The sequence below is a fragment of the Hippichthys cyanospilos genome, chromosome 12 (genome assembly GCF_059441005.1).
Source record: "Hippichthys cyanospilos isolate Australia breed blue-spotted pipefish chromosome 12, RoL_Hcya_1.0, whole genome shotgun sequence".
In the NCBI taxonomy this organism is placed as follows: Eukaryota; Metazoa; Chordata; class Actinopteri; order Syngnathiformes; family Syngnathidae; genus Hippichthys; species Hippichthys cyanospilos.
The window spans coordinates 3,907,505-3,931,105 of record NC_142380.1 but is presented as its reverse complement, the minus strand read 5'-3'; the positions used below and the strand labels follow the sequence as shown (position 1 = coordinate 3,931,105).

The 23,601-nt window shown below is 38.8% G+C and overlaps 1 protein-coding gene across 1 annotated transcript in view; it reads right to left on the bottom strand.

Moving 5' to 3' along the window:
* crhr2 (corticotropin releasing hormone receptor 2) overlaps positions 1 to 22,913 on the bottom strand; it is a 37,795-nt gene extending 14,882 nt beyond the window's left edge. The window contains exons 1-2 of the mRNA XM_088429771.1: positions 22,674 to 22,913; positions 22,456 to 22,575 (exon numbers count right to left, since the gene is read on the bottom strand). Coding sequence (XP_088285897.1) covers positions 22,456 to 22,575; positions 22,674 to 22,794 — 241 coding nt within the window. The 5' untranslated portion in view covers positions 22,795 to 22,913. The remainder of the gene's footprint in view (positions 1 to 22,455; positions 22,576 to 22,673) is intronic.
* Between the last annotated feature and the right edge of the window lie 688 nt (positions 22,914 to 23,601).

The following is a 23,601-nucleotide window of genomic DNA, read 5'->3' as shown; positions in this document are numbered from 1 at the left end:
GCTAGCGACCTTACTAAATGCCGGCAACGGGCGCTGCACAATAAAATGCCAGCATAATTAAGTTTTTTTTTTGTTTTTTTATGGCTCTAGTTGGGGATTGAACATGATTTCAGAGCAATCTTGGGAGTCACAGCTTTCAATTCAATCCGCATTGCATTTGTGCAATGTGCTGTAGAAAAATTCAACAACAACAAAAATATACCAAGATGTTTGTGTCCATATATTATTTGGTATGGTAGGGTTTATTTTTCATTGGCTGGCCTACTAAAACGTTTGACAGCATATTTTACCGTCATTCTCTTCTGTATTCCATTACACTTGCGTCTTGACCACCCCCTTGCGTCTATCCAACAGCGTGCGTGTTTCATGAGAGATTACACGTGATTGTCTCCTGGTGTGACCATCGACCAATGAGGGCAGGAGTTGTAATCTACTCCCCCCAACTCCCGCTGGTTAGGTAGACCAGGAGAGGAGTGCTGGTCTCAATCATAAATCACACACGCTGTTAAATAGATGCGAGGGAGAGGAGCAAGGAGGCTTCACCGGTGCGTTGTAAATCTCTTATCTAGATTTATTTTGTGATAAATTGGAACTTCAAGTGTAAAATCTGATTGTTATCATGTTTGATCAGCTACAAGTTTCACTCTAATCAGACTTCTGGGCGCCGCTAATATAACCACGGCTCTCTGTGAGACTACAGCCAAATGGATGGGAATGGGAAGGGACAACAGTACAGTTACTGTATTGCATAAGTTTTAATAAATTAAGATTTAAGTAAGATGTGTATTGCAATAGTTCGCCGTCCGCAATATAGCTTTAAAAAAAAAAAAAAAAAAAAAAAAAATATATATATATATATATATATATATATATATATATATATATATGTATAATTTTGCATGTTATATAAATATATATATATATATATATTATGTATAATTTTGCATGTTATATAAATATCTATATATATTTATATATATATATATATATATATATATATATATATATATATATATATATATATATTTATATTTATATAACATGCAAAATTATACATATATATATATATTTATATATATATTTATATAACATGCAAAATTATACATACATATATATATATATATATATATATATATATACATACATATATATATATATATATACATACATATATATATATATATATATATATATATATATATATATATATATATATATATATATATATATATATTTATATTTGCTGAAACGTTTATATAAAACATATTTACACTTCATAAATATCAATATAAGCATATACTACAATAATAAAACTATAGTAGTTACATACAGTATATATCCATGAAAACATGACAATGCTACATAATCTAATTCATATGATTTAACACAGTATTTTGTAATGCATAATCTACACCGCTATTAATACAAACACACACTTGACTTCCATTCCACACTTGTCAGACATTTCTGACTTTCTGCATCACTACGATCGGTGTAACCCGCTGACGCATAACAACAAAGACATTCCCCGCTGTCACAACTACAGCTCAGTCAGTGCCATGGTCCCAGCTGGAAACAACACTTAAAGCTTCAGAATTGGCCTGTCAGATTCAACAAGCAACCAGTCAGCGTTAAACGGCACACACTCTACTTACAAGCTAGGCGTATCTAACCCGACATGGAAAAACTACCGCAAAAGCGAGCCTTGAAGTTGTGGAGAGCTAATTTTAGACTCGGGCCCGCGCTTCCTGGAGTTGCGGGCGAAAATCACACGGCGTTTGCGAAAGCAAGCAGAGATGGTGTGGAAACAGAAGCGGAGGGGGTCATGCGAGCTCTTCCACTGACGCACGGCTAATTCCCCGCCACTGGTGCAAGGGAAATGCATTTCCAACCATCTGCACGGCACGCATGAAAAATCAGTACTCCGGCTATTATTCTTTTTGGCGGCGCTTTTCACGAGTCATTCCTCGTGTGGCACAGGAATGCTTGGGTGTCCTACGCCGGCGTCCACGTCAACTTCTTTCACTGGCTGCCAACTTCTCGCACCTCCTCCGCCGCTCATCCTTTCGCACCTCTGCAGGATGCACGCTCATGCTAAGGCGACTCGTTATCTTCGAAATTATTTATCGAGAGGGGACAGGAAGCAAATTCTGTTTCTAGTGTGAAAACATATTTAGAAAAGACCAGCAAATTGATCTGAAATTACACCAAAACAAGAGTTATACACGTATTTGGAACAAACATACAACAAATGCATTTACAAATTTGTTTGGACCTACTTGTAGGTTAATGCTAAAAGCAAAGCATTTTTTTTCCCATAATGCCACAGGGTATGCACTTGCACAAATAACCATCAAAAACATAAAAAATGCGAATAACCAATGCTTATGATGTGTTTACAATTTAGCCTGCAAATACGCTCGTTTGAAAGTACTTGCAAATGTATTTGCGAGCACATGGATGAATCATGTTTTGTCGATTTTGTCATATCAGGTAACGGAATGCGATGTCATTTTTTTCACAGTAGCAACAGAATTTGCTCAACGTATCAGCAAGTATGTTTGTCATATATTCTAAGATTATATAATATACATATAAATAAATTCATTTTTAATGTGGGCCACATTGTAGTTAGTTTCAGAGGGGCGTGGTTTGTCACACATTTACAGTTTTTAAATCAGATGCCAGTAAAATCTGTTCAAAAGAGAGAATGGCCAGTAAAAATGCTTGTTTTTTTTTTTCCTTCCCAATATTTTTTAAAAGTAAAGACAACTTGCAAATTTGGTATTTTAGCCAGAAACTTCAAGTCAACTCAGCATTTTGCGGGCCACGAAAACTGATGAGTCGGGCCCGATCTAGCCCCCGGGCCTTGAGTTTGCCACCCGTGCTATATAGTACAGCATTTCTTCATTGAGATTGTAAAAGTGCTGGGAGATAGCGGTCCATGCTAGTATCGATTCTCGCCGCAAGTACCGATACCTTGAAATAAGGCCCGATATCAGCCTGATCCGCAAATAAATAAATCCCACGTATAACGGCAGAGTAGCATGGATTTAATGGCGGGGGGAAAAAAAATGGGAAACACTCACACTATTCCACGTGTGATGTTGACACGTGAGGTTGTGTGGCCCGTGTCAGAATGTGTCTCCTCATGCTGGTCGCTGCAGCAATTTGACAGCCAAGCGCCATCTCAACTGACAGTCACAGGAGGTGACTAAGGGGATGCTGTACGACCCATTCAATCGCAAAGAAGAACTTTTTTAAAAAGTATTTACAGATCATGATTTGATTGATGGATTAGTTTTCAATACGTGATAAAGCTATCCTTTCAATGACAAAACTGTTAGCTGAGTTAAAAATAATAAATAAGTGCAGCTGCGCTGTCTAAAAAGATTTAATGAAAAAAAACTATCAATAATTCAGTTCGTATAAAATAATGAAAACGATGCTTGGTTTTATGCTGCAGGGGCTGTTTATTTACTCAACAACAGCTGGAGGGGGATGGGGGGGGGGCTTCTATTAGTTGGACCAAATTTGGGCGGACCAAAGATAATTAAAACATGACGAGCTGCAGCCCCCCGTTGTGAACGCCAACATCAGAATGCGGCTCACAAACCTGAAATCAGTCAAACGCAAGTTTTTTCCTTTTTTTTGTTTGTGTCTAATGCAAATTGACATTGATTAAACACGAAAAAATGTTTTTCAGCAGTGCTTTTTAATCTTTTATCGGCGATCTAGCTCCTTAACAAGAAGCAGCCTAAATTCTGTCAAAAAATTAATAAAACTACATCGTATCGCTCAGATTATTCATCTTGTTCAATGTTTTAACATCTGACGTTCGCCATTATTAATGGTAACTTCATTGTCAAGATTTTTTTTCCCTGAAATGTTCAATGGCGCTTGAATGCATCACATACGTAATTAGCATTTAGCGCTAATGCTAGAGACTTGTGCGGTATCATACATTGACAGCGTAATGGACTAGCGGTTTCTTAGCGTCTTTAGCTCCTTCAATCCCAGAGACGTGTTTCTACGTCTACGGCATTCGTTGTCTGGTATTACTAGAGTAACTGACTACTTTTTGTCCTTTTGTTCTAAAGTAATGAATTAGGTACAAAAATAACTCGTGTAATCACTCAGATACTTCAGTACCTGAAGTAATCAGTTAATTTAGTAGTTGGGTACCTACTATATGAAATAAAAAAAAAACAATGTAGAAAGTTAGCAAATACTTTACTCCTTTTCAGTACTTGGAGTAATCGATTACTTTAGTACTTAAAAATGTAATCAATAACTTTAGTAACTTGTTCATTAATTACATCATTCACAAGCTAATTTTAGATCTTCTTTTAAAAAAGAAAATATTTTACTTAGTTTATTTAGTACCAGTCATTTTCAAACACTAAACAAAAACAAAAAAGATATAAATAAGTACAATAAGTACCTACGGTTGAATGTCTGGAAAAAAACGTCTTTGGGATTGAATGACTTAAAAAACCACTGAGGTTTTTTTAAATAGCGGTGTTATTGATAATGATCGTGAACTCAAAACCGCAAGCTAGCCATTTTGCTAACACAACTATGGAGGCCAATTTCAAAATAAAAGCCAACTATTGCATTGTCATCCGTGTAATATTTCGCGTGTTTATTTTGAAGTTAGCCTTTGTGACGTGCTGTGAGGTGATCCGTCTTGCTAGCTAGGTCTTTTTTTTTTGGTTCCAGGAAAGAAATGGACGCTGGGCAGTGTTCCGTTTGCGCAGCTTGCTCAAATGCTTGAAATTGTTGCCTACCGAGTAGTTTTTGTGTTATCACAACTTCCTTTTTCTGAGATATTGTTTCAGTTTTTATTTGTGTTTAGACTGAAAACCACCAATGAATTTTTCGGCCATTTATTGTCGGTATTCTGCAAATTATTGAAAGTAAATGTACATAGCCTACCCACTATTGTTCATAATGTGCTGTTATTTGCGTTTTGTTTTTTCTCTTATGTTTTTTTTTGTTCTAACTTGGTAGGCCAATTGACGGCAAATTAGGAATTTCATCGTTCGGATAAACTTGTTTTTACTCCGCGCGCATGACAGTAAACGCATCGAATTTGACTTTGACTTGACTTTCGGCTGAAAATGTTCAGTTACTGAAAACTCGGTAACCCGACTGATTATAATTGGTCTCAAACTGTGAAAAGTCTACCCGCTGACACACACGGGCATCAACACATCTTCGCACAGCGCTGTCCAAAAAACATGCCCCCCCCCCCCCGGGTACGGCCAGATGAGGCTCGCTACTTGGGTGTAAATTGTCCCCGGCCCCCATGCGAGTGTTCAAATCACAGGTGTGATGAACAGGCTTCGCCATATTAAAGCAGCATAACTAAAACGGCTCATATGAGGAAAGCAAAGTTTGCTGAAATCTAATTTTGTGCGGCGGGCACAGAGTGAACTAGGCCACAATGCTTGATAAAGTGATCCACTTAGGCAGCGGGAACTGGAGCAAGGCCAGAGTGTTTCACACGTCAGAGACCAGGTGAAGACACACACACACACACACACACACACACACACACACACACACACACACACACACACACACACACGCACGCAGGGATCATTACATCTCCATCGTTCATTTGGATTTTATTTTCCCCAACATTTTGCCCTTTGTCGATTGTGGTTCAATGTTGACACTCATTTAGAGTGAACCTTCGTTTTGTTATTTACATTTTAATAGTTAATAATAAATGAATAAACCGGGTTTGTCGTCAACTATGACATGATGAATCGATAGTTAATAAAAATTGAAGCTTATGTTGAGACTGCTGAGAGGAGGTGAGCTTGAGGCCATGGCTGACGTCACTGTATTGATTTTTATGTTATTTATAAAATGAATTACCCTTAATGGCGGGAGAGACAACTACCGCCCGCGTGGTATGGTTGCTATCGATGATACGAGATTCGGATTTGCTAGCGATTGGAAACTTGACGTAAGACAATTTTACTTCTGGGGAACACCTGGAAACCGGCATGATTTTCTCGAACTGTCGTCCTCATTATAGTTGCAGTTGGAAGCTTCCTTTCCGGTTGATTTGGGGCAAAAGGCAAGAAAGAACGTTTTTGATAGGCATTCAAAATAATGACAAGAGAGGAAAGGCCTCTGTTGCATGTATTTCAAGTGCTAATAAAAGCTCAAAGGAAGGAAGGCCATGATCAAAAACAACATTGCATCCTATTATTTGCAGAACTTAATAAAAGGCCCTTACAGGAATTTATGCATGCTGAAAGTTTCCACGGGTATTCTGTACATTACGGTTTTAAAAAAACTCTTGGTCTTGTGTAAAATCACCATGCTACGCTAAGTCAAACAGGAACTGAAAGGGTGCGTCTGACGAAGAAATGATTGTGTTAGAGCGTTTCGAGCATTTTGTGTTTTACACGCATTAGCTACCGTATTTTCCGCACTATAAGGCGCACCTAAAAGCCTTAATTTTTTTTAAAAGCTGATGGTTCGCCTTATAATCAGGTGCGCCTTATAAATGGATCAATATTGAGATTGGGATTGGTAGATGGGGAACGAAGTGATAAAGTAAGCTTTACCTGTTTCTTTTGTGTGTTTACGGTTGAACAAGGTTGCTCATATTGACTGAGTTATCATGCTATTGAGAGTTTAGAGTTATTATTTGAGTTATTGTTATTGAGTATTACTATAATGTGATTGAAAAGGTTTTAAAATATGTCATTAATTGAGGGTGCGCCTTATAATCCGGTGCGCCTTATATGTGGAAAAAGTTTCAAAATATGTCATTAGTTGAGGGGGCGCCTTATAATCAGGTGCGCTTTATATATGGAAAAGGTTTTGAAATCTCATTAATTGAGGGTGCGTCTTATAATCCGGTGCGCCTTCTATATGGAAAAGCTTTTAAAATATGTCATTAATTGGAGGGTGCGCCTTATAATCCGGTGCGCCTTATATATGGAGATGGTTTTGAAGATATGTAATTAATTGAGGGTGCGCCTTATAATCCGGTGCACTTTATATATGGAAAAAGTTTTGAAATATCTCATTAATTGAGGGTGCGCCTTATAGTCCGGTGCGCCTTCTATATGGAAAGGCTTTTAAAATATGTCATTAATTGAGGGTGCGCCTTATAAACCGGTGCGCCTTATATATGGGAGAAGTTTTAAAATATGTCATTAATTGAGGGTGTGCTTTATAATCCGGTGCGCCTTATAGAGCGGTAAATGCGGATATCAACATAGGTTCGGATTGCCCGCCGTACGGCGAATTCGCGTTACGATTCCAACCGCGGAACGGATTGATCTATTAGGCCACGATAAGTCGAAGGTCACAGGCCTGCGTTGGAGGCCGGGCTTTTGAGATGAACCAAGAAGGCAGCCGAAGCGCCGGCCATAAAAACCACGGCTGCCACGTCTGAGTCACGTTTGATTTCTCGCACACGTGCGCGCAGATGATGCTTCCATTGGCCCGATCTGTGTTCCATTTGTTTGTTTGTTAGTCGGGTACCGCTAATAACACTTTGCAAGGACATCTGTGAAAGGGCCAAGGAATACAATCTCATTCCGTTCGAGACCAAACCGTGTTTACATTCTTCTTGAGTGATAGGACATTTTGCTCACATTTTCTTGAATTTTCCACTGAATTAAACATGAATCTTAATGAAGAGATCCATGCATAATCAGGGGGTGTGTATTTATGAAGGCGGACAATTCGGCGCCTTTCCAAAATTACGATTGCTCAGCCTCGGCAGTCTTATGAGTTGGATTTGTTATTGCGAGTGAGAGAGTATGTACAATTGGCATATTTCAGATAATTTTTAGGCTCATTTCATGGTAATGAGATTCTCTATGTTCTTGGCCAGCTCGCTCTGAAAATGGAGTGACCATCATTTAGAAATTAAAACCGGGACGCGACAAGTTTGCGGAATCTGAAGTATGCAATTAATTCTTAGGAGGAACTTTTGCTAGCTGATTTAATCGCTATTCGAGTTGGTCACCGGTGCTTGCGTTATTACTTTAACTAATGCTAAAAGGCTATCTTGGATGACAGTTTAAATTGGTCCACGCGTTGACCACGATCCGACGTTTTTTCTCGGTCCCGGTGCAACTTGATTGACATGCGGTGCTCCTGATTTTCGTAAAATGTTTCCATATACTCCCAGGAATGTGCTCACAGAGTAGCAATTGCTGTTTGGTGATTTTAATTAGAATTTCTATTGATGTTTGATATGTCCTACTCAGTGAGTGGTCATTGAACGCATCCCCAGGTTCTCAGGTTCTCATACAAATATTTACTGTAATTATTACTGTAGTTTAGTACTGCATTAGTGCTGGCTAGTAATGAACTAAAACTACTTTGGGTTACGTCATCGCCATAGGAACAAAACCAGAGTAAATCAAGGCTGCCATGTCATTAAAACAACCTCCTCCTGAGCCATGTGAGGCACTGTTCTTTTTTTTCTTTTTCCCCTTGGCTTTTATGTTCTTCTACGGTGTATTCACTGTATTCAAAAACTCAGGCTTAAACTCAGCCTAAGAATGTCAGCTTTGCAAAATTTACATTCGTTTTGAAGTTGATATTTACGTGCATGTGTTGTGTTTAAATTTCAGTTTTGCTCTTGGTTCAGTGATAGTGACAGCAAACGCACCATAATACACACAATACATCTAGAGTAGCAGTATGAATCACAGTAATATCTCATTTTAGTTTTAGGCCAAATTTGATTGTTAGTTGCTTAAAAAAAAGTCATTTTGATGTTTATTTGCCTATTTTAGTATTCAAAATCCATTTGATCAAATCCTAACAACCTGTTAAGTGATTATTATGCACATGGCTATTACACACCATGGCCCTATATTCGCAGTTAGCGTTGGGCGTTTGCGCCGTTGTGGGAGTGAAAACAGGGTTAGGGTCAAAACAGGCCAATCAAAGTCATTTTCAGCCAACAGCATGCGGCGAAATGATTGGCCCGTGAGATGGAATCCAAACAGGTGGATTTTAATGCTTAATTAATATTCCCCAAACTCATAAATTAATCAGGATACTAACTTCCCTTTAAGTGTGGCTATTCTCTTTGGGAAACGGTCGGAGCAGACCATTGTAAATGTTGCTATATTTACAATCATAGAACCTTAGTAAGGGATGTACTTGCAATCATTATTATGTTGGGTGGTATGATTTGCTGTTCATCTCATGTGACAGCGTACAATGAAAGTGATAAGCATACTTTTTTTTTTTACTTCAAACTGTTATCCTTTGTGCCTATGCACAATGTCCAATCAAGGTTGTGGGTCACATGTCAAATCAGAACTTTTTTCTTGTAATCAACGCTCTCATGGTCAAGTTTTTCAAACGGCGTTCACTTTTCATGGAATATCTAAAATTGTCTGCATCCAGTTTGAAGTTCCGGAGAACAAAACAAACCACTTTTTTTTTCTTTAGAAGGACTTAATAAAAGTTCACGTCACTTTCAGTCGACCGAATATTCCACGTCGTAAGCCGAGAACGGCGCTGCATGAAACCGACTGTCTTCCAAAATCTATTTCCCCCTCGTGATAATGCAAGTAGTGCGCTATTCCCCCTGAAGGCCTTGCAGCAAATCAGTCAAGCTTTTGCAGAAACGGGATACACGCAGGGCAATGTTGTGGAAATCCTAGCGCCCGTGCCAGGGATTAGCTGTTTCTATGCGGGCCCAATTTCAAGAGGAAGTGACAAAAGGTCGTCCACAGCCTAATTGAATGCCAAGTGCATTCTGCGTTGCAATTTGGCACGGGTTAGGGAGGATACAAAAAAAAAGCAATGAGAGGGAAGCCAAGAGCTACGATCGGCAACGAGATGGGTTGCAGAATTTTAAGCAAGTTAAAAAATTTATAGTTAAATACAATTTTGAATTAGACCAAATAAATAAAAAACTGGAAGTTTGGAAAAAAATGACCTTTGATTGCACATCCTTGTATGAATAATGACTTGATTTAAAAAAAAATTGTGAGTAGTAGTGTTAAGCACTGCCTAAGTTAGCTTCCTGGTAGCTAGCTACCAAATGCTTAGCTGCCATCTTTTTTTTTTAACAAAAAGACAAAAGCTAGTGACTGGCGCCATGCAGCACTACCTACATTAGCTTCCCGCTCGCTAGCAACCATATGGTTAGCTGCCAAATGCTTTTAACAAAACGGTAGATGCAAGTGTTTACGTTAGCTTCCTGGTAGCTAGCTGCCAGATGCTTAGCTGCCATCTTTTTTTTTTTTTTAACAAAAAGACAAAAGCTAGTGACTGGCGCCATGCAGCACTACCTATGTTAGCTTCCCGCTAGCTAGCAACCATATGGTTAGCTTCCAAATGTTTTTAACAAAACGGTAGATGCTAGTGACTGGTCTTGTGAAGCATTGTTTACGTTAGCTTCTTACTAGCTAGCAAACAGACGCTTATGTCTCAAAGTACTTTGCTTCCACCTACTGGTAAAGAGTATTTATTGCATTTACGTGATTGTTCTGCAACAAACTGCTCTCACGGCTGACAACGGCACATTGCTTCCCCCAAAAAATGATGTTCCTCTGCATACAAACGAGTTACGTTGCAGGCGCCTGTTTGTTAGCTGAATTTGTAAGTTGTTAGTAATAAAATTCACCAAAATAAAAGCCCTCCTTCTCCTATCCTTGTTATTTTTACTAAATATGACTTAAGTGATATAGGTCACTTTGTGAGCAACATCAGACATGCGCGCGGTGATTCTCAGAGCCCCATGCCTCCCTCCTTTGCTCGTTATTTTTTTTTTTTTTTTTTTACAAAATGTGACTTATGTGATATCGGTCACTTTGTGAGCAACATCAGACATGTACACGGTGACTCACCATGTGCATGTCTGATGTTGCCCACTGTGGTCCAAGGCCTGCTCGGAAGATTTGTGCGAATGCTCAGACGCATCGAAAATTAGAGCGAACATCGGTTGTGACGCACTGCCCATGTAAATTTATTGCTAGCTATTCGCTAGATGCTTAGCTGCCATACATTTTAAAGTAAAATCAGAGATTAGCAACTAGTGTTGTGGAGGACAGCCTGTTTGAGTTTTTTGCTAGCTAGCAGATGTTAGCTGACATGCTTGAAATAAAAAGACAAAAAATCTAGTATGTGTGTGTTATGGTTGAAAATTTTGTGGTACCGCTGTATTGTGGAAATCTGTGTACACATACACATTCACACACACACACACACTTACACACACACACACAATCAGACCACATTAGAGCATTAGCCCTCCTTTCGGACCAAAGTCAGCATAAACCCAATTATCGGCAATCTTTAAAAGATTATGCTGAGGGTTATCTTGTGTTGTTGGGTGTGTTAAGTAATTATTCCAATCCCGATCTGCTCAGAAAATCTTTGGTCTGACAATCTCAACTGCTAAACCTAGTCAATGCTTACAAAGGCAAATCCCCGTGTCCTGTCAATAGAGCCGTCTCACTCAATTATCATGGTGTGAGATGATAGCTAATCAGGAAGTTACCTGAAGTTCATCCACGCAATAAAAATGTCATAATGTAACATTTATAAATACATCTTTGGGATTGAATGCGATTTTGAATCTTGGTTCACAGTCGACATTTGCGATATTAATCAGAATATCGCATTTAACCCTTGTACATATTGCATTATTTTTCCTAATTCTGTAAATGCTTTTTCAGGCCTATTGTCTTGAGCTGAAACACAAGTCAAAGAAGTTTCTGTTTGCTGACATATTTTGACTGCCCCTCAACGGAATGTTGCAAAAATCGGCAGAAAATCAATGTAATAAGTCCCATTAAGACTCATCCCAAAAAAATGTAATTCTAATGGGTTTATATGGTCCAAAATTTGGACAATGATTATTTTTGCACACAAAATCTCGCACGTCCAGCAGCATTCACATAAAAACGTCAGAATCGTTGCATTTTAAAATTGTACATGTTTTAATCATCTGCTGGAAATTTTAGCTCCCTATCATTTTTTTTCTATTGATTCTCTTATGATATCATACAAAAATCAAAGAAATTTCCATCATTTGTAACAACGTGCCACAAGGGTTAAACTAGTAGGACCACATAGAACACACGCAGATAAGTCCGAAATGAATTAGTCAGTACGTGAGGAACTCTCGCTTACAGTTGATGTTTAAGGTTTGAGAAAAGTTCCTGCAGGACAAATTTAAGAGTCAAGAGTCAGTCGCCTGGAAGTGCACGCAAGGAAGCAGAGGACAATGGAAAGCGCATCCGACCATTGTGGCGCCATAAGATGCATATTTAATTTTTTGTCGAGCGCCATTAAAAACGCGGCAGCCATTCTGTTCCCATTTATGCGTTTTATCGAGCACTTTTATCACATATTTCGCAGGATTGCATATTACAAGTGTGTTAACGGTCAATGGAAGGGACGGGCCAATGACTCATCTGCTACTCTTTAACTTTCCCCGTTCTCTTCATGGCTTCTCGTTATCGGGAATTTAATACAATCTTCGCTCCCGCGCGGCGTATGTATGTCGGCCGCGCATCAGTCGCTTTTTACCGCAATCAGTTGGTGAGAGACATGAGCGAGAGTCAAGAGGCCCCGAGGGGAAGCCAATAAGCCAAACATGGAATCGCGTGTCGGGATAATGAGAAAATATTGCATGAGCAAGAAGCATGCACATGGCGTCATTTTCTATAAATGTCCGGCGCTTGCTGCTCTTTTGCCTGATAAAAATGTTGCAATTGCTATATGATATTTTGGAACGAAGCGTTAGTATCCCCTTGAAATGTTCCATATTTTTCTGTATTTTATAAGCCGAAACTTTTTTCTCACCATTTGAGCCCTGCGGTCTATAATCCAGTGCAGCTAATGTGCTTTTTTTTTTTTGATAGCCGCCAAGAGTCAGTCCATGCACCATGTAACTGATGTAACCATGTAACCAAATATTTCTGAAATTGAACAAAAGCCAGATCATTTCCCAGAAAGGTATTCCCTCTGCATTAGAGAACTCATTTGTCCCACAAAAAAGTAACCCTGAATTTACCAACCAAATTACATAATTTCCTTGAGTTCTAGTCTCTGTCCTAAATTGTTTAAAGTGATAAATATGACAGATTCAATTTAGACATGGCATTAAATTAGCAATAAGTGAGTTTACGAGTAGGTAAAATTTCTTAAAAAGATGCATTACACTGCATGTGCTGCATCCAGTGGAAAACAGAACATTTAAATGCAACATCTTTTCTAATATTCTGGGGTTGATCCAATTCTGATTTGTATGACCTCTCCAGTATTCAACTTTACTTTTTTACCACATTGCCGTTGCATCTGGAGATCACTACTCATTTCCCACTGCCAAATGTAGAAAGGTGCTAGGGTGTTGCTTCAAAGAATCATATTAAAGATGGAGGACTGCGGGAACGGGCTTACCTGCAGGCAAAAGCTCCGTAGAGGAGCTTTAAAGGCAAGACACCAGCTGTTTCAGATTTTCTAACTTTTGAGTGGAAAGGGAATAAAAAAGAAAATCATTTACAATCCCACGGAAACATTTCCATCAACATTTTCAGGCTATCTAAAATGAAAGAGAAATAGTCTAGTTTTATTATCAGCAAGGACATGTACCTTTTTTGTACCCAGTTTATAATAAATCTACCACGATGAATGTCTTACTCTGTATTTCAGAACCTTTAAAGTTGAACACAATCTGACGGTAAAATGTTAGATTTTTTTAGAATTTCATACAAAATTGAGCAGACGTAAACATTTCTGGCATATGAAAGGGTAAAGACAAAAAAACAGATTCACATTTCAACATTTAACGACACTAAAAATGACAAAAATGATATCTACTCAGTCCACGGCTAGCTAGGTAGCGTGACGAGCTAATGCGGCCGTCGACATCTTCGCTTGAGGCTTGTTATTGTCAAACCGCAGAAGCAAATGGAATCAAGGGCATGACGCCAGTTTCATTATTAGTAAGTAGGCAAAAGTTCCATCTGATAGTCCAATAGCGTCAACGAGAATCGGAAATTAACGCAGGAAGTCGAAAACCACCAAACTAAAGAGTCAGCGCTAATTAGCTAAAGCTCAGTGAACAGAACACACTGGTAATGATATTTTACTTTAAAAAGCCAAACATACAGCAGCTAACCAGCAGATACATAGCTAGCAAGCATGAGAAGCTAATGCGGCAGTCAACATCTTTACTCAGAGTTCTTTCCGTCAAACGGACTCAAGATCAGACAAGGGGGATAAAAATCAAAGAAAAATGAAAACAGGAACAATGCTAAACATCACTTCACATAAGCAAAACAGAATGTGATGGTAAATGACAAGCAACGGGGCAGCTAACTAGTCGACCCATGCTAGCATGCGTAAGAAGCTAATGAAGCATTTTAAATCTGGCATTTTCTTTCCACGCGACACTAACCGATATCAACAAACTGGAAAATGGAACCGAAACACTTCAAATCAATCGACGCTCTCTAAAGGAGGTCGAGTGAGGCGCGCTGATGACTGGAGTGATCTGCGGATATAATATCGTATTTCTCCGTCCTAAAAGTTCAACTTTAAATTCTCCAGGCATTAAGACGTTTGAGGAAAGCTCCGTTTCATACTTTAATGAAAATAAAATATGTATCAAATAGGATGTCCGCAATTCAGTACTGTCCACATAGTCGCTGGGTTTTGCGGGTGGTAGAAGATTGGTGGAGGGTGCGGGGAAGATTAAAGATGATTAAATCACATGGGGATGTTGTTGTGCAATGGTGAGTGAAATGTTTGCAATACACACTGAGCAAACCCAGTGACCCAGTCTCCTACACTGCGGGAGAATGACTTTACACAAGAGAATCAGCCGGCGGACTAAAAGGTTTTGTGTATTGAAATGTAGAAAATTGATCCAAGCCTAAATGTCAGCGTACTGGCAACCTGTATGGATTGTCAGCTTTTTAAGAAAATGCAGGTCAGGTATGACTATTTCATCATATATATATATATATATATATATATATATATATATATATATATATATATATATATATATATATATATATATATATATATATATATATATAAACTTGAAAATATAACGTGATGTCTTTCAATTTGCCCCTATATATATATATATATATATATATATATATATATATATATATATATATGGGCAAATTGAAAGACATCACGTTAATATTTTCAAGTTTTCTTTTGGGGAGGCAAAGGCAGGGACTGCACCAATGAAAAGGTTTAGTTTTTGCCATGTGAAGTGTATTTGCAATAAAATAAGGATTGGCATCAATTATCACTTGGTTATTTCATTCAGTTTTAGACTAAGCTGTAACCTGTATAAATGCTATTAGTCAAAAAAGTTGATTGATATTGCCTTTTTCTTTTGTTAATGTTGAAAAAAATACAGTTTTTGGTCTACTTACACAATTTTTACAGACATATAATCTTATTTATAGACATATAATCTTATTGATAATCAGCTCGGTTGAGTGGGGGTGGCGCGAAAAGTTTTCCCTTTCCTGGGAGAGGCTTTGCAAAAAAAAATAATTGAAAAGCACTGCCTTCATCATAGCCCCTAACCATGATTCAGCTCTTTTTAGCATATGCGGTATGGAGTAGCAAGCAGCGCACCGCCGAAAAAGGCGAATCAAGGTCAGTCGCAGTCATCGCTCTATTTCACTTTCATAACAAACCTCACGATTGTCATCGCTCATTTCAGACATATAGCGTAAAGCTACATGCCGCGGCCCTTCATACGCTGATACGCCTCAGACTTTATTAATCCAGATAAGGGAATCAATAGCCGGCCGAGTCTTGGCAGCGCTGACCACGGAGGTCCCCGGCATGACAATGAATAGAAAACTACGACGGCGTGGCCATGTTCTTCCAGGGGAGCCGGGCTAATTCCGTGAATAATTAGCTACAGGCTGTCTCTGCCGTCGAGCGGGGACAATGAAAAAAAAAAAAAATTGCCCGGTTGACCGAGATACGGCTCGACTTCGCAAAGCTGACAAACGGCACTTTGTCTCGCCCGAGGCCCGGCAGACGGAAGATCACACGGCGGCAAAAATGGATGTTTTCAAACATCTAAAAAAACTGCACGGCCCGGGCCCTGCCTATTTTACGCCGACTTAAAGAACTATAAATACACAAAGAGGGACACAGGAAGCTTTAAAAATGCATCAAGCTCTTACACCACTCTGCACGCGCATTAATATTTATGTCGGCTGCAAGACGTGGAAGGGAATTGACATTCCCTTACCTGAGAGGGCATGTTCAATCTGTGAGTCTTTTCATTTGGTTTCGTAATTTTGCCCCCGTTATAAATAGCAAGAGTTTAGCGTGATAAGAGTGTACCAAAAATAAGGCTATTTTTTTTGCTGTTTTCCTATCATACGCAGCAAAAACCAGATTATCGGACTCTAAAAGATGATCTGAAGCGAATATCCTGGTGTGCGATGGGTTAAGCGTAGCGGTGCTTGGATCGATCGTAACGATCAAGATGGGCCGATATCCATGGAAAATTTTGTAATCAATATACAACTTTTATTGACTTCCCATACGATGTGGATTACAAAGTCCTTCATCAATATTGATACCAATACGATATCAGCAGGAATGAAACAATGTTTTCCTGTAAAATGTTAAAAGAAACTTGATCAAGCCATTCAAATAGAAGAAAAAATCATCAAGAAATGCCTCACTCAAATTTAAAATTAGGCGTGGGCAGGTGCCAATACCAGCTGTCAATATCAGTGCCGATACCACCCTTAGTTGTAAGCAAACTATTTAAAACACGTGTTTGAAGATCGTTGACGTTTGTAAATTGTATCTTGATTAGAGACAGTTTTTTTACTACGATATACAGCAGAAAACACATTTATTTGTAGTGTTTGTACATTTTATGGGCATCCTTTTTTCTTATTTCCCCCACAACGTTTTTGTTTTTATTTTTAAGTAGCCTTGCAGGCCGTGTCAAATATCATTTATAGTTTCTACTGCGGTCTGCCGAAAAATAGAATTTGGGCCGTAAGTGGCCCGTGGGCCCTAGTTTGGACACCCATGTTCTAATAAAAAACCCAAAATTTCAATCAACACAACGACAAAAGAAATTGTGAACAAAGTCGATCAGATCAAGCCAAATGTCCAAACTGTGGCCCGGGGGCCATTTGCGGCCCGACATCCACAATTTAACGGCCCATACATATAAACGTGGAAAAAAACAGTCCCAAACGTCAATATGTGGGGAGTCATCTACTGGTATCAATGAACACGAAAACATGTTCAACACTTTGTCAACAAAGTCTCTTGTTTACCTTTAAAAGTGACCATTTCAAACGCAATGGCGTCTCAACGCGTACCGTGAAGGAGACTGGCAATTTCCTCTCCGCCGGCATCAGAAGTGACATACAATCAATGCAGCGGCTCGGTATGTAAAAGAAGTATTAAACAGCACCTCTCCAACGTTGATTGGAGAGGTTTCATGCGGAAACACGCCCACGGGTGTTTGAAATGAAAAATCGCACCAGGCGAGCGGACGGCATTGCTGGATGGCTGACAAATGGATGAATGCATCAGAACATAATGTACAGCGGATAGCCAAAAAAACGTATGCGCCATTCAAAGCCGTTCGGAATTAATCGCATTCAAACAAAGCACACCTGCCACCATTTAAAGTGCTTTCAACAAATAATTTGGAGCGGTTCTGGCAGGTTTTCTCTGAAACGCAACAAATAAATCATTTACGGATATGAACACAAGAAAATATGAAGGCTATAGGAAGATGAGATTTGTTGTGTTTTGCGGTCATTTTTACATTATTACCAAACTGTTGGTGCGTCCATTACACCAGTGGTCCCCAACCTTTTGATCACCTTTACATTTATATTGTGGACGGGGGGGGGACCTGGCCGCTCTAAAAACCACATCATCCTTCTCACTATGTATGTAATATCAACAGCGGCCAGAGGCAGCGCCAAAAGTTTCAATGTCATAATCAAGTGGCCGAGACTTTGCTAAATATCGTGCTGACAATGCTGCGCTATCGTTAGCTTAGCACAGTAACTACGGTTCAACAGCCGTTAAGTGAAGAAAACGCTGCACATACCGGTTGTCCCAAGTTCTCACTTCCGCCTTTCTACAAGCCAAGTGAGTGCTCTTGCTTGGCTCCGTTTTGTATCGAAAGCTCAGCTGGCCGTGTTGGATCGCTTCCGGTGACCGCAAAGCGGCCGCCATGATTCATTCCTGCCCCCCGCGTGAGCCGCTGAATGTTCCCGAAGTTGATTGGCTGTCGCGAAACGAGTTAAAAAATTTTAACATTGCGGAAAAGGCGAAATTTCGCTTCTCGTGACCGCTTTTTCGCCTCGTTCGCGATCGGTGTGCACGTAGCATTAACTAAATCATCACCAAAACATTATTTCGGGTGCAGCCCACGCGGCCCGGTACCAGTTGATCCACATCGGTAACGGTCCCCGGACCGGTGGTTGGGGACCACTGCTTTACACTGTAATTTAGAAAATAGCACAATTTGAAGACAATTCGGCCATTTTTTACTGATATTGGCTGGACCCCCTGTAGCATACTTCAATACCTGACTGTCAGGCACCGTAGAAATCCATAAGAACAAAATATGTGTTTACATGGCGGCACTTTTTGCGCAGGAAGCAGGGTCAACATACCAGGTATGTCCATCAACTAGATACACCAGAAAAGCCGGGGGCGTATCAGCGGTGAGATAAGCAGACAGTGGAAGTGTTTGGCAAGGATAGTGTCATTGCACCTGAGCTTATTAAGGAGATAACAGCTGCGCGATAGGAAATAGGCACTTGGGGAAGGATTTGCATTACGGTCCTGGGACCTTGCTTCTAATGCATCATGAGTTGTTTGAGGTGAGAGTTTTGCCAAAAGCTACGATGTTAATTGAAACACATATTTACATTATGACTGTTTTTACAGTACCGCTGTTTTGATCGATTGAATTGTTTGATTAACAAACAAAACAAAATCCTATTCAAATTCTTCAAAGGAGGAATGTTTTGTCCTTGATGGTATTCGCACATGTTGGTATATTTTTAAATCGGCTTTATAATGTGGTCATGCTTTTAGATCTGGAATAGCTTTCGGTTCATACGTGCATTTTCATGAGGTGAACTATTAGTTTGAATTTATTGACCTCTAAACATGTTTGAGACCGTTTGAATTTGTGTTTTCAAATCCTTGGCAACGCGCTGACTATAAATAAGATCATTATCGATAAAAAATATATGACTAAACCTTCTTTTTTAACATTAAAAGAAAAAATAACAGAAACTAACTGTTTTTTACAGCCTTTATACTGCTTACAGCTTAGTCTAAAACTGAAAAAAAAAGAAAAACTACAAGGCCACCCACCCAAAAAAATAAACAAAAACAATAAATAAAACCATTTTTATGGCTTCCACTTATTTGTCCCACACCCGGCAATGAATTTTACAATCAAACGCATTGATTCTTCTGATCAGAGCTTCTCACACAGCTGCAAACAGAGCATGATATTATTCGCAGTGGCTTTTTTGCTTGTTGTTTTAAATCCGGGATGCAGCACCTTCATTGACGCATGAGTCACAACTCAAGCTGCCTCTCGCAAACCAAGAGTTGCCGTCCTGCTTTAAGTGGCTTGTCTTGTAGCATTACACATGCTCAGTGTGGAGCGTCTGTTGCAGGGACAGGAGATGAGCTAACGATTGTCATCGCCTGTCATAAATAGCTAGGAAGCATGCATGAGCCTCAAACATATTTTTCAAATGATTTTTTTTTTCCCCCTATGAGGGTAAAACAGTGATGCGATGTTCACAAATGAACAGTGTTTTGAATGGCTCTTTACTGGCGAGTCTGAGACGAGTCTTTACGAAGAGAAATTCATATACCCGGCCTAACCTATGCACGAGTCTCAAACAAAAATGCTGTACTTTTTTTGATTTATTATTCCTCGAGGGCAAAAATCAAGTAATGTGACATTCACGAATGAATCGAATCTGTTAAACGGCTCCTCACAATGTACTAGTACCCCTGGGGGTACTTGAAGGAATTTCAGGGGGTGCTTGAGAATTTAAATAAAACAAATTACCAAACATGCAAAAATCCTTTAAAAATAATTATTGCCTTAATTAATTCAGGAGAATATAAGTTCAAAAACAAAGTATGTTCAGTAGGTTATTCGATTTAATTATTGTAAAAATTCTCCCCCATACTAGAATGGTTTAACCAAACTTGTGATGTGCTACCTCTCGTTACCTGTCAATTTAATGATTTCTTTTTGCAAACATATCTCCACTATGATCCCAAAACAGGACACTCTTTAAGGTAAGTGGAATATTTTTCTGTGGACAAAGATTTATTTATAATTATTTCTTTTTGAGAACAGGTCTGACACTGATTATATTTATTTATTTATTTATTTATTAAGTTAATGATTTATTTTTGTTTTTATTTTTGTTTCAGTAACCTCGAAACAGGATCATTTATGTTTGATATTTTTCTGTGGGCAAATATATATATATATATGAATATATATATATATATATATATATATATATTCATATATATATATATATATATATATATGAATATATATATATATATATATATATATATTCATATATATATATATATATATATATATGAATATATATATATATATATATATATATATATATATATATATATATATATATATATATATATATATATATATATTCATATATATATATATATATATATATATATTCATATATATATATTCATATATATATATTCATATATATATATATATATATATATATATATTCATATATATATATTCATATATATATATATATATATATATATATATATATATATATATATATATATATATATATATATATTTAGAACGGATTTAACACTTTAAATGAATTATTTTATGTTGAGAACCACTGCTCTATTCAATGCATGACAAAACAAAAACATGCAACTTTTTTACCCCTCCCATGAGGGTAAAACATAAATGATGTGATGTTCACAAATGAACAGTCTTTTATGATGAGAAGAGTCTTTACAAAGAGGCATTCACACCCCACCCTCCCCCCCATGTATGAGCTTCAAACAAAAATGTGGACCTGTTTTTTTTTTTTTTTTTTTTTTAAATTCCCCATTAGGGTAAAACAGTGATATGACACTCACTAACGAACTGGGTGCTCTGAATGTCTCCTCACTGTGAATCATGGGAATTGAGTCTTAACAAAGAGACTCTCACAATCCCCCCCCATCCCAACACCACCACAATGCATGAGCCTCCAACAAAAATGTGGAACTTTTTTCTCTCCCTATGGGTAAAACATGGTTATGTGACGTTTATTAATGAAATGAGTTGTATTGCTTTTACTCTTCACGGTGTACAATGGGAATCATATCTTTACAAAGAGATGTTCCCAATCCCTCCCCCCGCCCCCTCGCTTCTGGAGGGGGCATCATCTTAGCATATTAGCGTCATACCGTTGCAAGTGGGGCTCTACCTCAGGAGCAAGCTTAATAAGCCATGAAAGTCACAGGCGGAGCGCAAAGGAGGAAACCATTTTTGCTTGAAAAATCCATCCATTGCCGCTTATCCCCACAAGAGGCTTGCTGGTGCCTATCCCAGCCAATTGCATGGCACACAGAGACAAACAACCATTCGCGCGCCCAATCACACCTAAGGACAATTTAGTATGTCCAATACATCTGCCATGCATGTGTTAGGGAGTGTGAGAGAGAACCCACGCAGGCTCGGGGAGAACATGCAAACACCATGGAGGAAGGCCGGAGCCAGCTGGATTCGAACTCGGGTCCCATTAACTGTGAAGTGAAACCTTACTGCTTATTTAGATGTAAATTGTTTTTTGTCATGTTTGCATATCTAGAAAAGTCCTCCAAAATAGGCAACACGTTTATGAGGAGCAATTGTTATTGTTAGTATACGCTGTATCATTTATAGAATCTAAATAAACATTATGTAATTATATACACCCCCCCTGCCCCCAGTGAAAACTACAATAGCCGCCACGGTTCCGAAATATCCCAACACAAACGCTACAATCCATTAGCCCATCTATGGCATTTCACATTATATGTCAACACTTTGATTATCGTACGGTTCGGTTGTGCGTATTTGCATTAAATGCCTGCAGACTTCCTTGGACAATTGTGCGAGCCGATTAAGAGGAAATGCCAAAGTTGTTTTATTTTTCTCTCCAAACAACAGGCCACAAATGGCCCCCGTGCCATAGTTTGAACACCACAGACCTAAACAGTTTGACATGGATTCCATAGCATGACTCATCCCAGTCTTTAAAACACCGAGGCTTTAAAACACACAAAACAAAACATGAAAGACAGTTTTTGAAAGGCTCTCTTGTGAACAGCTCTTAACCAGGCAAAAGTGGGATCCCGAGTGAAACATCTTACTGTTGGTGTTGTACTTGACTCCATTAATGTACTCGGGGCAGGGTCTCTCCACAATCCTCCCGGTGCTGCTCCGTGGCCAGCAGGTACCAATCTCATCAGTGGTGGCGTTACAGTAGAAACCTTGGGAGGGTAAAAAAAAAAAAAAAAAAGTGTTGCCATTTCCTCACCATTGTGCAACGCAGGGGGAAATAAAAAAAAAAAAAGGAATTTCTTCTTACCATCAGTGCTCAATAATGTAAGTGAAGCATTTTCCCATACGGTGTCTTGCAAGTCGTCCAGCAAAGTGCAATTTAAGTCCGCCAGCTCCCCGAATATGATATGATAAAGACTGGCGTCCATGCTCGCGGATAGTTGATGCGCGCTCGCGCACTGAGCGCCGCCGAGCCGGTGCGCCAGCGAGTGAGCGTCCGCTCAAGAACGGCCAGGAATCGCGCTCCTTCTCGGGCGCACGCGCGCTGGCCAATCACAGCCGCCTGCCTGCCATCGTTTCCGTTATAACCGTCGTCATAAAAAGATGCTTCGCGTCAATCGGCGACGACGTCAACGGGGATCGCTTCGGAATTGTTACCGCGTTTACCGGTGGCACGAAAAGTCTTTATGTTTTAATAGTTGACATAAGCAAGCGGCTTTGCGCGGTTATTAATGCAAATATTGCACGGATGCGATTAACGCCGCACGCCTTTGAAGTGTTGACTATTTTTGGGGATGAGGAAGACAAACGTTGAAAAAAAAAAAAAAAGTCAACTCGATCCTCAACTCCGTATCGTGTTTTTATTGCGTCCCAAAAAGGGGTTCTTTTAAGATTTTAACCCAAACAGATTTTAAACTTAATTTTGCGTAAATCGCGTTTTTTTCCCTCCTCCAGCAAGCCAATCATCTGGGCCAATCTTATGATAATCACACAGTTGTCATGGAAATTTATCACTAAACCAGTTAAAAAGTCTTTTTTTTTTTTTGGACGGCTTGAGCCAGTTAAGTCAATTTGGTCGCCCTGTAATGACGAAAGTGCATCTTGAATCTTTAATTAACAATAAAAAAATATATACGAACAAATTAGACATTCCATATCAGTATTACATCAATATTACACAAAAGTAACATATTGTAGCGTTTAAATAAATTAATAATTAAAAAAAAATGAATTTA